At 41.6% G+C, this 14432-nt stretch overlaps 1 protein-coding gene across 1 annotated transcript in view; it reads right to left on the bottom strand.

The window, feature by feature from the left end:
• Positions 1-2678: 2678 nt before the first annotated feature.
• The window catches only part of HLCS (holocarboxylase synthetase (biotin-(proprionyl-CoA-carboxylase (ATP-hydrolysing)) ligase)), a 21749-nt gene continuing 9995 nt past the window's right edge, over positions 2679-14432 (bottom strand). The window contains exon 5 of the mRNA XM_009073472.1: positions 2679-2954. Within this exon, the coding sequence (XP_009071720.1) occupies positions 2679-2954 (276 nt within the window). The remainder of the gene's footprint in view (positions 2955-14432) is intronic.

Below are 14432 nucleotides of genomic sequence, written 5' to 3'. Positions count from 1 at the left end.
GTTTGGAAATTGTTTATCCTACGCTGACATTTTATTTAACTATGCTGTTCAGCAATTATGAAAGCAACCTCAGCCCACATTTCATTTCCACTAAAATTCAACTTTTTTGTGTGTGTCAAACTCCTCCTAACAAAAGCACTTTGTGCCTCATATATTGGGGGGAAAAGGGATCCACAATGGCATCTCATATAGAATATATCACATGTTGGCTCAGTCAGGTATAAATCAAATTTTCTGCCAACTAAAATATGGAAATGGGATATAAGATAAAAAAGAGAAGTGAAATTCAGATCTAATTAGTTCGGTTTTTAATAAAATGCTTGTGAAACCATTTCAGTCACTTAGAGTGTGCAGAGAGGTTAGAAGGCTCTGTAGGAATCTCAAGTCTTGTGAGTGCAGTAAGTCTCTACAATGTAACATGTGCATCACTAGACCAGATGCAGCCTCAAAACCAAACCTGCAGTCCCAGAAATGCTCTGAGAAGACACAGAAAATGACAAAGTGAACCTGTTCAGGTAGTACTAGGATAACAAGCTGTGAACATAAAGGTCTGTGAAAGCTTTGAGGACAAAGGTTTGTACAGAAAGAATTTCTTTTTCGGGAAAAAACAAAGTTCCAATCTTTGGAAAGTAGTTGAAATTTTAAGTTTCAGAAATAAACAACTGAAATGGTTTAGAAACAGCCACAGAGGACTAAGTCTAAAGGCTCAGACGAGGCTCAGGGGTGACCTTATTGCTCTCTACAGCCACTTGAAAGGAGGTTCTGGCCAGGAGGAGTTTGGCCTCTTCTCCCAGGCAGCTAGTGACAGGAGAAGAAATGGCCTCAAGCTGTGCTAGGGGACGGTCCCAACCTAAATAATTCTGTGATCCAACTAAAGCTTTCATCATGAAATCAGAAAGGCAATACTGATTATTGAAAACTGTGTGACATTTAAACACATCTTTATTTCACCATTAGGCCAACGCCATTTAATTTTAGGCACTCACAGGTGAATTCCCACTTTGTCAGCTCAGGACACACAAATCTCCACCAGGGATGGTACAGTGTGCACATTAATACCCAAACCACCAAGATTTGCCATCTGGAGAGCTAATGAACAATCAAGGGATCCCAAATTAAACTACAGAATTTTCCCTTAGAATCTTTAGGACAACACTGTCAAGTTCAATCTATTCACTTAGCCTCCAGAATCAATTTTTCAAACTTTATGACAGGTCTAATAGTTTCCACCTGTTTCTCTTGCTTGACTTTTGACTGGCACATTACCAGCCAGGGTGGAAATGCAGACAAAGACCCCTATTAGGCTCCGGCTGTTTCTCTACTGTGAGGTTGCTCAGCCATTAAATTAGTTCCAGCCCACTTTCTCCTTCCATGTCTTCATTTCTGAGGGGGATGAAGGTTTGGGGAAGCGCAAAGGGAGACAAAAGTTTGACATTCAGTTGGTGGGAAAGGTATATGCAAATCGAGTCACCCAAGTAAAATGCAACTTTTTTTTTTATCATCTACTAGCTAAACTATTTACTCACTAAATTTACTACTGATCACACTAATTAAGTCCTTGAGGTGCCTGGAGCCTATTTTAAACCATCAAAACCTTAGTAAAATGGCCCTAACAGAGTCTAGCATGCAATTTGTGATAACATAGACAGTGCTGCCATTTCTTTCTGGGAATTGTGAAGGATCAATAGTTAACTATTTTTTTAGTGAAGCAAATATCTTTTTTTCTCAGATATGTTTTCCTTTCATTCAGAACTGGTGATTAGACACAAGTGTCATATACATAACCTAACAAATCCATATCAGTTCCTCTGGAAGGACCTTAAAAACTTGGTAACTCTTTTCTTCACTAGAAACTCCCTCATAGGTATCAGCAGCAATTTCCAGTGATTTATGAAGTGTTGTCATCTGTGAAGTCTCAAGGTCTTCACTGAACTGCAGATCTCATGGACTACATTATTCTGTCAGCCATGACAACAAAGCATTTGCAGTAACATCAACCACAAGACTTGAGACAAGTATTTTACCTTATTATAACAAAGGTCTTTCTGTAAGGTAAAATTTATTGTTCAAATCATAATCTGCCTAGGATCACCTTCCCTGTATAAGCTACTTAGAGCCAGGACTGCTAGTTTACAACTTACCTGAAAACCAAGTGCTCAAGACTCATCACAACAGAGAAACTGTTGAAAATCTACCTCTGTGAGCACCTCATTATGTTTGGACTACTTCATGTAGATAAACAACCCTTAATATGTAGGAGAGTAACAGTTCTGCAGTCATCGAAAACCCAAGAGCACTTAGAATCACAGAATTTAAGGGTTGGAATGGTCAGCCTACAAGAGAAGAGGGCAAGAATCACCTCTTTTGACCTGCTGCCCACACGCCTTTTGATCCAGACTTCCATGAGATACAACAGTAGAGTCTCTGTGCACAGGCTCCAACCTGAGATTTAGTAACTCCTAGTGATTTCACGTTTTGCAAGAGGAACAAAGATTAAACTCCACTCCCAAGCAAGAAATTGTCACACTCAGATTTTCTCACTCTTGATGCTCTAGTATTTCACACATGATCAATTAATACTCTGTGAACACAAATAACTCTATTTTGTGTTTAGTTTCTTCCTGAATATTGTGAACTCCTAATCACAAAGCTAATTTGGGATGGTCTAAATCACTGCCTTACCCATCCAGGAGATTCATTGTTGTGGTGGTCACTTCAGTGAAAAGAAGGATCTTTCCCAGCTTCTTTGTCTGGAGATTCTGCTGATATGTCTCTAGGCTGAAATGTTCTGAGGAGAAACCTCCCATCTCCGTGATGACAGGCATGAGGGACGGAGTCACCTCCGGTTTGGACTCACAAGATGAAACAAATTTAAGAGACACTTTGCTGGATGCTCTTAATCCTTCAGCATCTACATTTCCCTCAAGCCATTTCAGGAAAGCAAGATGGATTTCCTGTGGGCAAGGGAAGAAGAAATACAGATCACCACATGTGAAAACACAAACATCCATCTGAGAATATTTTCACTCAATCATCTACTTCAAAATAGGAAATTTAACTCCATTTGCTCTTCAGAGATCAAGTTCTGCTGCTTGTCCTTGTCCAGTCTGGCCTGACTACTTGGTACTGTCCTCCTAGACTTCAGCCCAAGCTCCTCTGGACATTAATTAAGCTCCATTTTTCCCTGTCACAGGGTTTGTGGAGGTTCTCCTGAGGTGTGGAGTGCACACATTTGTCTGCACTGTGCAGGTTTTTCAGCATGCTGAGTTCCTCTGCTGGAAAGCCTTTAGTCCATCACTAAGAATCAACCTCGAAGGATAAAGCAGCAGCTAAGAAAAACATGCTTGCTTATATTGGCTCATACCTTCATCCAACAGAAGATTTACTGCTGTTACTACCCATGCAGTGACACCCTGAGACAACACACTCAGAACTCTTTCTGGAGATAACTAATTCTGCTTTGAGAGGTTTGACATGATACGTTTGCCATGTCCTTAGGAGCTTTAAGTGAACAGCCCACAAACACAGATGCTAAAACTTCTCCTAGCTTCAGTTTCGAAGAGCTGTGCTAGAGTCAAAGGCACCTCTCACATGATAGATGAAAGCACAAAAACCCGCGGTTTCAGTTCTACTGGAAATAATGCACTAATGAGTCTTGCCCTCAGATTTTTGAGAGGAAGACATTTGGCTCTTAAAGAAAAAAGTTCTAACCCAATATATGCTCCTCCTTCCCATTACTGCCAGGCCTGAGATCAGGAATATGAGTGTTTCCTACATGAGTGCTGAGGACAGGACTAAGCTCTCCTGCCCTTGAACAAGATGTCTCTGAGGTCCAGCCCAACTCTTTAAAACCCACAAACCACAATTAAAAGCAAACTTCCTACAAGCAGTTATCTATCCAAGGAATTACTCCGTTTTTCCACATCCCACCATTAGACCTGAGGAAGGAATGAGAAGTGGTCCTGTTCCTAACACCTTTCTATAGATTTTCCACCCTTAGGAACTACATAGTCTCAAATTTCACACGGACACTGCTGCTTGTGTGGCTCTGTGTGCTGAGCGTCAGCAGACAGAATGGTCTGCAGCCCTGCAGCACGAGCAGGACATGAAGAAAGGAACTGTACCTTCCCAAATTCCATCAGGCACTTGCTTCTACCCCCCCAGGACAATGTAATAGAGACTCAATAGCTAAATCTTAGCCATAGAGAAATTACTTCTCATTTCTTGGTTTTCTAAAGCTCTATTTGAATTCTTTCCTGGATAAAATATGCTTTAAATAATTCTTTCCTTATTTTATTTCCATATGGATTGTAAATCATGAGAAGGACCTGGGAGTCCTGGTGGACAACAGGCTGTCCAAGAGTCAACTGTGTGTCCTTGTGGCTAAGAAGGCCAATGGAATCCTGGGATGCATTGGGAAGAGCATTGCCAGCAGGTCAGGGAGGTGATCCTGTCCCTCTGCTCAGCCTGGTGAGGTCACACCTGGAGTGTTGTGTCCAGTTCTGGGCTCCTCAGGGCCAGAGGGACATGGAGCTCCTGCAGTAGGACCAAGGAAAATGCTGAAGGGACCTCAGTGATGAGGAAAGCCTGAGGGAGTTGGGGCTGTTCTGCCTTGAGAAGAGACACTGAGAGGGACCTCATGAATGGATTCAAGTCCATGGGCAGGAGGTGCCAAGAGGATGATCAGACTCTGCTCAGTGGGGGAAACCAATAAAATAAGAGGGAACAGCAAAAACTGAAGCTCAGGAAGTTCCACCTGAACATGAGGAAGAACCTTCTTCCCTGTCACCGAGCACAGCACTGAACACATTGCCCAGCGAGGTCATGGATTCTCCTCACTGGAGATACTCCAGAACCTTCTGGACACAACCCTGAGCAATGTGCTCTGGGCTGGCCCTGCCTGAGCAGGGAGGGTGGACCAGAGGACTCAGTGTGGTCTCTTCCAACCTCCCTGACTGTGACTGTAGGTTTTATGAGCATTTCTCTGACTTGGCTGCATGAAGCCCTTGTACCTTCCCTCAGTACCACAGCAGAGCTCTGACAGATTGCTGCTAAATCCTTGACACATTCTCCCGCTTGTTCTACATCTACACAGTAACTGATTGGCTGTAACTGATATTTAGAAAAATTACAGCTCTCATTTTTTTGTCACGGAGTACATGGAAAAACTGTGCTCAATCAGCAACTGCATTTTCCTGTTGCTTTCCAGACACAAATCCCCTCAGCAGAATTGGAGTGTGCAAGTCTTAGACACAAAAACATCATTTTAACTCACCTAAATTGTATAGGAATAGAAATTAAGCCACAAAATAGAGGTGCTTAAAGTATGACTGGATTCTAACTAAAGAACCAAAGTCCTCAGGATAATGAGGTAGAAATTCTGGGGCACTTTTGCCTCAGAATCATTTCTGAAGAGAACAAAACAGCCTCAACCTCTAGGTGAGGTTACATCGTTACAGATATGCCACACAATTCCTACTATTTATCCTCCTGAACATATTTTTTCAAGTGATTTTTCCCTCACAGCTTTTAGGCCATTTATCCTCTTGAGTCTATTCTTTAAAGTAAGTTTCTTCCTTGTATTTTTCTGGCTTTTATTTCTTGCTTTAATTTTCTTGCTCCTAACACATACTGAACCACTTAGGAATTGTTATATGTGTATAATTATCAAGCTAAGTTTTCCCCCCCATGATGCCCACATGCTTATTGAGCTAATCAAAAATATAAACACAAGGAATACATAAGCAAGAAGAGTGTTTTTTATTAATTCCCTAAAAAAAATACGGGTTTACATTTTTAACAGAGCAAAATTGCAAGTGCTGGTCAGGCCCACACTATTGAAAAGGAATATAATCTTGTCAGAATTGAACTGTGTGATAAGTTAAACTAAGGATTCAGCTGGAATTCCAAACTTCTCCTATTACAAACCCTCTGTGTCTGTCGTTCTGCAGCAACCCCTGGTGGCCATTCCAATGAGAAGTGTTGGCTCAGGAACCTTCTGGCCTTTCACAGCTCTGGGAGCAGTGCAGGTGTATCCAAACTCCTGTCCACCGCTTGCCCTGACCATCAGCAAAATCCTAAAAGACTCTGGTCCTTGTGCAATCCAAGGAGCTGCAGCTGTTCCACGTTCAGGTACCAACAGTATCTGCAGCTACTCACACACACAATCCTATAACATCTGTCTGACCCAAACTGTCAGTAACAAACTTGGTAAATATGAGAACTGAACTTGTTTTAGGGTGGCACAAAGACATGGGGAAATCGTTAGCCATCATCACTGCATCAGTTTGGGGAGGGAGAACTGAAGTAACTTGCTGGCAATGAGCATTGCTTGGAAAATGTCTCAGGAAAGGAATATCAGAGAATCCCAGAAGGGTTTGGGTTGGGCGGGACTTTTAAGATCATCCCATCCCACCCCCTACCATGGGCAGGGACACCTCCCACCAGCCCAGGCTGCTCCAAGCCCCATCCAGACTGGCCTGGAATACTCCCAGGGATGGAGCAGCCACAGCTTCTCTGCTCTGGGCAACCTGTGCCAGTGCCTCAGCACCTCACAGGGAGGAATTCCTTCCTCATATAACTAAACATTGGAATGCAGCTTAGAGACCATTCAGTCCCAACCTCCTGCCATGGTCACTAGACCATGGCACTAAGTGCCACATCCAGTCTCATCCTAAAAACCTCCAGGGATGGTGAATCCACCACCTCCCTTGCCAGCACATTCCCATTCCTTATCACTCCCCCTTTAAAAAATCTCTTCCTAAGATCCAACCTAACCCTCCCCTGGCAGAGCTTGAGTCTGTGCCCTCTTGTCCTGCTGCTGGTTGCCTGGGAGAAGAGACCAACCCCCACCTGACTCCAACCTCCTGTCAGGGAGTTGCAGAGGGTGATAAGGTCTCCCCTGAGCCTCCTCTTCTCCAGGCTGAACACCCCCAGCTCCCTCAGCCTCTCCTCATGGCACTGGTGCTCCAGTCCCTTCACCAGCCTTGGGGCTCTTCTCTGCACCTGCTCCAGCACCTCAATGTCCCTCCTGACCTGAGGGGCCCAGAACTGAGCACAGGATTCAAGGTGTGGCCTCACCAGCACCGAGTCCAGGGGCAGAATCGCCGCCCTGGTCCTGCTGACCACACTGTTCCTGACCCAGCCCAGGATGCCATTGGCCTTCTTGGCCCCCTGAGCACACTGCTGGCTCCTGTTCAGCTTTCTGTCTATCCAGACTCCCAGGTCCCTTTCTGCCTGGTGCTCTCCAGACACTATGTCCCCAGCCTAACTGAAATAAATAGAACAAGCACAAAAGCTATTTCTTACACATTCAAAATCTGCTTTGAAATACCCGAAATGCTCAATCCACATTCAGAAAACATATATAAAACTCTAAATATTAACTGCCTACAATTCATTTCAAAGTTCAGCCCATGCTCAAGGAAACACTCAAATGAGCCACTGAGGCTCTGGAGGGAAGATATCAAGATTGATCAATTTTTATCTGTCTACACATTACTTATCACATTTTCATTTGTTTTCTCCATGGGAAGGTTTTAGTTCAGGGAAGAAGTTGTGCACCCCTCACTCTCCTCAGCCTGCACAAGGCCATTATTTTCACAACTGGTGTTTCAGTCCATAGCACAAAAACCTTAGGAAGGAGAGAAATCCCCAGTTCTCCACTCCCTCCTTTCCCCATGGCCTAAAGAACTTCATAAAGATTTTATTGCAGTGCAACTGTGGTGCGTTTGCACTTCACGTCCTCGTGAACTGCAGTGGCTTGGCTGATCCTTGCTGTGCATTCTCAGGATAATAAATAACTAGGAAATCTGTTTCTAGTTTATTAATAATATTTTTATACTTCCTTAACTGAGATATGGCGTAAAAAAATGGAAGGGGAGGGTTTGAAAACTTTTTAAATTCACAACCAACTAGATTTTTACAAGTCTCTAGTGGTTTGGGTGGTTACTTTAGTCTGTGATGCCTCAAGAGAGGCAGAAAAAGCTGATCATTTCTGAAAGATCATTCCAGGTCCTTATTTTTGTCTCCATACTTCAGTCTGCTTTTAAAACCAAGTATCTCTAAAGAGTCACCTTACATACACAATCACATAGTGCACCATCTCAGCACTATGGGCAGTAGAGACAAAATTCTTATTCCTTCCTTAGGTCTAATGGTGGGATGTGGAAAAATGGAGTAGAAACAGCCACAGACAGAAGTGAATCCATTTTGCCAAGTGACACATGGAATACTTCTTCCAAATCAAGGAGAGATTGTGAACCAAGTCCTTCAAGGTATCCTTAGCCTTCAATTGCAGTCACATTTCTCTGAATATGAACCATCTTAGCTTTCAACCCATTCCCTACCTACACGTGCAGCTCATAAGTCCATGCCTACATTTAAATCCAAAATTAATTTAGCTTTAAAAAGCACTGAGTGTGGGCAGAAAATTAATTAGATTACAATAAATCCACTCTGAAAAGAGGCTGCAGAGCCCAGGTCAGAATACACTAAGGAAAAATAAGTCAGATGTTACTTTCTGCAGCAAAAACAATGCTGTCAATAGGTTAAAAATAACACAGAAAGGAATCAAATTTGGTCTTCAAGTCAGGATTTTTTATGTCTGCGTTTCTCTTGGGTTTAGGAGGGAGCTATACTTGGGAATTGGGTTGCCAGAAGGCAAAGATGGGAGATGGTCTGGAGAGATTTGGTGACAGGAATCACTGCTGAAGGTCTTGCTGAGCCGCTCAGGGCAAAGCAGAGCTGAGTGCAGGAAGGAGCAGGACAGCACAGCAAAGCTGTAAGGTGCATCCTGGCCCTGCCTTTCCTCCCTCAGCTGCGACAGAACAGTCTGGAAACAATCTGCCCAGCAGCTGCTCTCATCAACAAACTGTTTATTGTAAGAAAGTGCCTGGGTCAAAGGCTAAACCTCATCCAGAACTGCAAGCGTAGCTGTAAGAAAACCTGAGGCTGTCCCTGAGTGTGGAGAAAGGCACCAAGGAAAGAGAGGCATATTCCATCCTGAAAGGCTCCAACAAAAACCCCTTAATTTGATGAAGCAGTGGTTTATAACATGGCACTAATTCGCTGTGGCTTACGCTGATTTTGAGACCTACTCAAGGCTGCTAATGAAAACAGAAGTTGTTTAACATTCAGACTGTGTTTAAAAAAACCCAAAATCCCCGACAAAAGAGTCTTAAAAATATCCTGTTTTTACCATTTGTTAACACTAAGTTAGCTCCATATTCACATACAACAATAAGCACCCACTGAACACATCACAAATGCAGCATCAACGTGTTACGCCAAGTTGGCAAAAACAGGTTTAGGCTCAGTAAATCCAGAAGAAAATCCTAGTTGAAAGTGAAAGATATTAAAACTGCAGGATGAAATCTCATTTTCTAGTCTGTAGCTTTTAATCTCAGCAATTAGTGAGCACCCAGGAGAGGTGAAGTGGGACCACAACACACAGTAATTGGGGCATGTTTGCTGCCCCAGACTACAGAGCTGACTTTGAGGGTAAAGGATCATGAAGAACAAGGTCCACCTTTGACACAACACTTCACAAAAAGGCTGATAAATCAGAGGATTGGGAGGTGTTGATATATCCTACCAGAAAAAAGGTGTGAGAAGTTAGTCTGAGCGTTTAATTCTGCGTGACACCTACTTTGTACCAAAATTATTGTTGGGTTTTTTTTTGAAGGAAAGTGCACAGTAAATTGACTTTACATGCAAAAGGGCTAAAAATAAGTCTAGGGAAACCAAGCAGAAAGGAAAAGACATTCCACCTCTGCACTAAAATCTGAGCATTATGCATATTAAAGTGGAGTTTTTTTAAATTATACAAAGTCATGTTTAGCAGAATAAATTAAGATATAAATCTAACCCTAAATGCCGCACACATATATATTAAATTACTCTCAAAAGTATTCTGTATTGGCTAGGAAAAAAAAATACAGAAGAATTCTGTTCTCAGCTAATAGGGCAATAAATTAAATGCAATATATTCAGCTGCTAAAACCAGCTCTGTTAAACAGCTATCACAGAATAGCATTTTTATTTGGTACCAAACCTCTTTTTGTTTAAACTGAGAATAAAACTGTTTGCTGGAAATCTTGGAATTAGTAGAAGAATAAGTTAAGTAAACAAAACCTAAGCAAATATTTTTCTCTCAGCACTGATAATACACAATTCCTAGCTGCAGGTTTTCCCTCAGGTTTGTTTCGCTTCTCAACAGAGTCATATACATAAAATGTGAATGAATTTAGTGTTCGTGAATAGGAAACAGCAGAACAGGAGCCAGAGATTCTCCTCTGAGCGCTGCAAACAAACTCCAAGGACAAGCTTTCAGCTGTACCTCATTTTTGCCTCTTCTGAGAAAGAACTCCCAATTCTGTCACACTGGAGGAGTTTTCCTGAGCTACCAAAATGTCTGTGAAACATTAAGATGAAACCACAACACATTTCCCCACGTCCCACGACTCGGAGATTACAACGCAGCTCTGTCCCTGAACCTGCACAGCTGATGCTCAGCAAGTCATGCACTGCATGATCCTTCCCAAAACATAGCCAGGTTGACACAATAGTTTACAAATTCCAAGATATACTGAAAGAAACATCTTAGAGAGGAAGAATTTCTTGGACACAATAAGAACATGCTTGGTATGTTATTTACAGTACACCTACTCCGAAGACAAAACCCAGTACTGAGCTAACACCTACTAATTTTGATTTAAATCTCCTTGCTAACCAAGGATCCTAAAAAAATTAATTAGCATGGGATTATTAAAAGTTTTTAAAAAGCAAATAACTGCTTTTTATTCAGCAGAGTATCAAAAACATTAAGCTCCAGGCTTCAAAAATGTCATATACATACACAGCAATGTAAAACTCTGCAGGAAGCCTCAGCAATGTTCATTTTTCAGAAGTTAATACATTTTTCTGACAAAACACGGGAGAAAATACAGTATTCAAACAGAGTCTTCACACCCATGTGCTACAACACTCAGCTGTAAGAGGGGATGGCACAAACTACATTTACAGCTCCCCCAGCTCTGTGGTTTTTACCCCAGTGGAATTCTTCTCTCCCTTTTTCAGCCCTTTCAGATTTAACACTTAGTTTCCTTCTGCTGGGATTGAAACCTTATTCAGAGCAAAAAAAGGTAAAACATTTCCTCAGAGGAAAACCAAGGAGATCTCGAGCCAACCCTGCACTATCCCTCTGTGTAGTGTAAGGGTCCTGCGGCACAGGGAGCTGCACCAAGGACCTCCAGATCCAACTTCCACAGAGAGCCACCACCTGACAGCATTTCTGCAACTGCCAGAGAGAAACAGGGGGAAAAACACCCTAATTTCACTTGCCTTGAAGAGCAGACAGACAACATACTTAACCCTCACAGGGATAAGGCCAAACGTTACGGAGACAAAGCCTCGAGCTGCTCAAGTCGTACACACCACGAGCTCCTACCCCACGTCTGCCACACAGGACTCACAGGGTTGCAGACAGTGCAGCACAAGTCAAAGCTCCTGAGTGAAGCTCAGGGTTTAGGAGAGGCTTTGGGAAACAAGGCACTCAGAGAAGCAACCAAGAACAGCCCCAAGAGCGAGGCAAAAGTGGCCAACAGAGACAAATACAGTGAGGAGCATTCTGGACAAGGGCATATTGTTTATTCTGAAGGACTTTGGATTGCCTTGAGTTGTTTGTGAGGATAACCACCTGTTTCTGTCCTTAGAGATATTTATGCTCCACTCCTGTTGAACAGTGGTTCAGACAATGGTAACACTTCATGGAGGACATAGCCCCAAAGAGAACTCCTTTCATAAAATCTAACCACACTGCTTGGAAACATGATCTTGTATTTTTTTTTAAGACTCAGCTGAATAAAACACCTGAAAAAGATGAGCTATTTTTTAGACTTCTCACATTAAAAAATAGTATTAATCCAGGCAAGGAAACTAAAACTTTCAAAGCCTGTGGTTCATTCTGGGCAGGTTCTTAAGAAGTGTAGTCTGGGTAGGTTGTTATAATCTTAGTCCTCACTTTAGTAAGACTCTCTTGACCAGACCTTGGCTGGTTTTTTTTCTTTAGTGTTACAAGAGGGTTCAAAAGTTTCAATTCTATCACATCTCTACCCCAAAGATGAATATTTAACTGATTAAACACTAAGTACCTTTGCTGAAGGGCCTTAATTAATAGTCCCAAACCAAAGGGGTATCTTGTAAAAACAAATTGTCTTCAGGGGAAAAACTTTCAGGGATTACTTCAATCAGTACTAGAACACAAAAAAAAAAAGTGTAAAATGCATCTCCAGAACAGTTCCACACAAACTAATGAACTCAGACAAAAATCTGTGTATTCAGTCTGTGACATCTAGTGATTAACTGGCTAAATAAGGGCAGTTTGGATCTGTTTCTCAAACAGAACCAGACAAGGTAACAGGAGACTGAGAGCAAGACATTGCTCAGTTTTGAGTTTAGTTTGATATGTACTTTCAGTTTGCCAAACTAGTGGGAAAAAAAAAAAAGAGGACTGTGAGAGTAACATTCTACCAGCAAATCATCGAGTGCTTCTAAGAAGAAGAGACACCCCTGAACAGATGGAGAAATTGTTTTGTATGGAGCAACAAGGGTAGCAATCATTACATTCAGGTTCAAAAATATCTAATTTTCAATTCCAGGACTGCTAATTAGAATGAGGAGATTGGGTAGGATTAAAAAAAAAAGCTTCAACACATTTAGAGAAATTCCTTCCACCTCCAAAAGGAAAGTGCTGCAGAGATACCAAAAGCACATCCTTATCATTTCTAGCTATCCATACACATCACTGGATTGAAATTCCAAACCCAACATTTTTCCTGCCCAGATGATGTTGCCTATGGCTAAAACAGGTAGAAGGAAAAGCTTCCCATAAATGCTAAATATTTCTGGTACCAACTACACTTGTTTAAAGCAGAGACGTAAGTACAACTTTTAATGCTTTCAGGTATTTCTAACAGAGCCTCAGAAAACCAAACAAGCACCTTAAAATTTATATTCCTTTTCAGCTCTTTCTGCTTATGGGAACTTTGGGGAAGTTCCCATAAGAAAGTTCTTCTCTACAGGAAGCAAAACAATAAGAAGAAGCATTTGCTTTCAACTACTCTTTTCCATCAGCTAAGACACTGTACTAAGATACCAACACGTAAAACACAGTTGGAAAATGGAAAACTAATGAGACAAAAGTTCTCTCTGCAGCTGCTGTTCCTGTCAAGGAGCTGTGGTACATGCACTGCTCATAATACCAACGAATCCAGTTTGGAAAGAAGAAAAGTATGTCTCCCAGACCAGAAAAATGCATGGGTAATTGCTTACTTCATGTAATAGGTTCTGAAGTCAAAACATGCCATATGTAATTTTTTATTCCAACCTTGACAATCCTGCATCAAAACACAATTATTTTCCCCTTATCTTGCAAAAGAATTTCAGAAATACCTCCTGGAACTCATTTTCATCAATTGTGACTCCATGGAAATGCTGAGACATGCTCTCATGAAATAGTTCTTTCCCTCTGAAAACTCTGAGAGCCTTAAGATGTTTTTCAGCTCCTAAAAGTTGCCTTTGTACAACAGGCAGAGAGGATCCAGGCACAGCTCCTTACAGCAGATGGTGATACACTTTCTCCAACTGAATGTGGCTCTCCCTTTCAAGTAACTTTTATAATGAGAACAACATAACTTTTTCTACTTAAGTTATGACCTACTTCACCCCTTGAGAGGGAAGTTACAAAGAAAGGATGAGCAATTCCTTTGTTGCAGTGTAACACTAAAAACTACACAACAAAAAAAGAGGAGTCATAAGATCAATGTTCTGTAACACATATTATACCACGATCTCCCTTCACATTGGGATCTGGGCAAATAAAAATGGCCTTATCTTTACTCAGATTCTCTGCCATGGCTTAACAAGTCTATACTGAAGGGCAAGAAGCTGACTGAAAATTTAAATGTGGGTTGTTTGTCCCAAGAAAGTTTTGAGACTGAGCACTGTGTACTCACTCCTAAAGTCTTCAGTTATTAAGCAATCTAAACTTCAAATCTTAGTTCAAACATGGGCAAAAATTGTCAATTTATTGCAGTTCTACTACTCAAACTGCAGAATATTCCTACCCTTGTCCAAACAAGCAGAGACAGACTGCACTACTCTCCTCAATACTGACCCTGCTAAGGTTTGGCTTTAACAATTACCTTAACTGCACATTTATTCAGCTTTGACAAATTAAGAAGTGCATTTCGAAATGTTTTCTCAAGTAGTTCTTAAAATAACACAGTTTAGCACACACTTGAGAAACAATACAAACTTGAGTGACTCTCCATAAAACAAGCTGTAAAAATCAAGTGCTGTCCCATGTCTCCCATCCTAGAGAAACAATCAGTCCAAAGCAGCACAGATTTTATAGCTACAATTATTAGATA

This window comes from Acanthisitta chloris, unplaced genomic scaffold, assembly GCF_000695815.1.
Source record: "Acanthisitta chloris isolate BGI_N310 unplaced genomic scaffold, ASM69581v1 scaffold8694, whole genome shotgun sequence".
In the NCBI taxonomy this organism is placed as follows: domain Eukaryota; kingdom Metazoa; phylum Chordata; class Aves; order Passeriformes; family Acanthisittidae; genus Acanthisitta; species Acanthisitta chloris.
The sequence above is the reverse complement of the archived record's forward strand: the minus strand, read 5'-3'. Positions and strand labels throughout refer to the sequence as shown.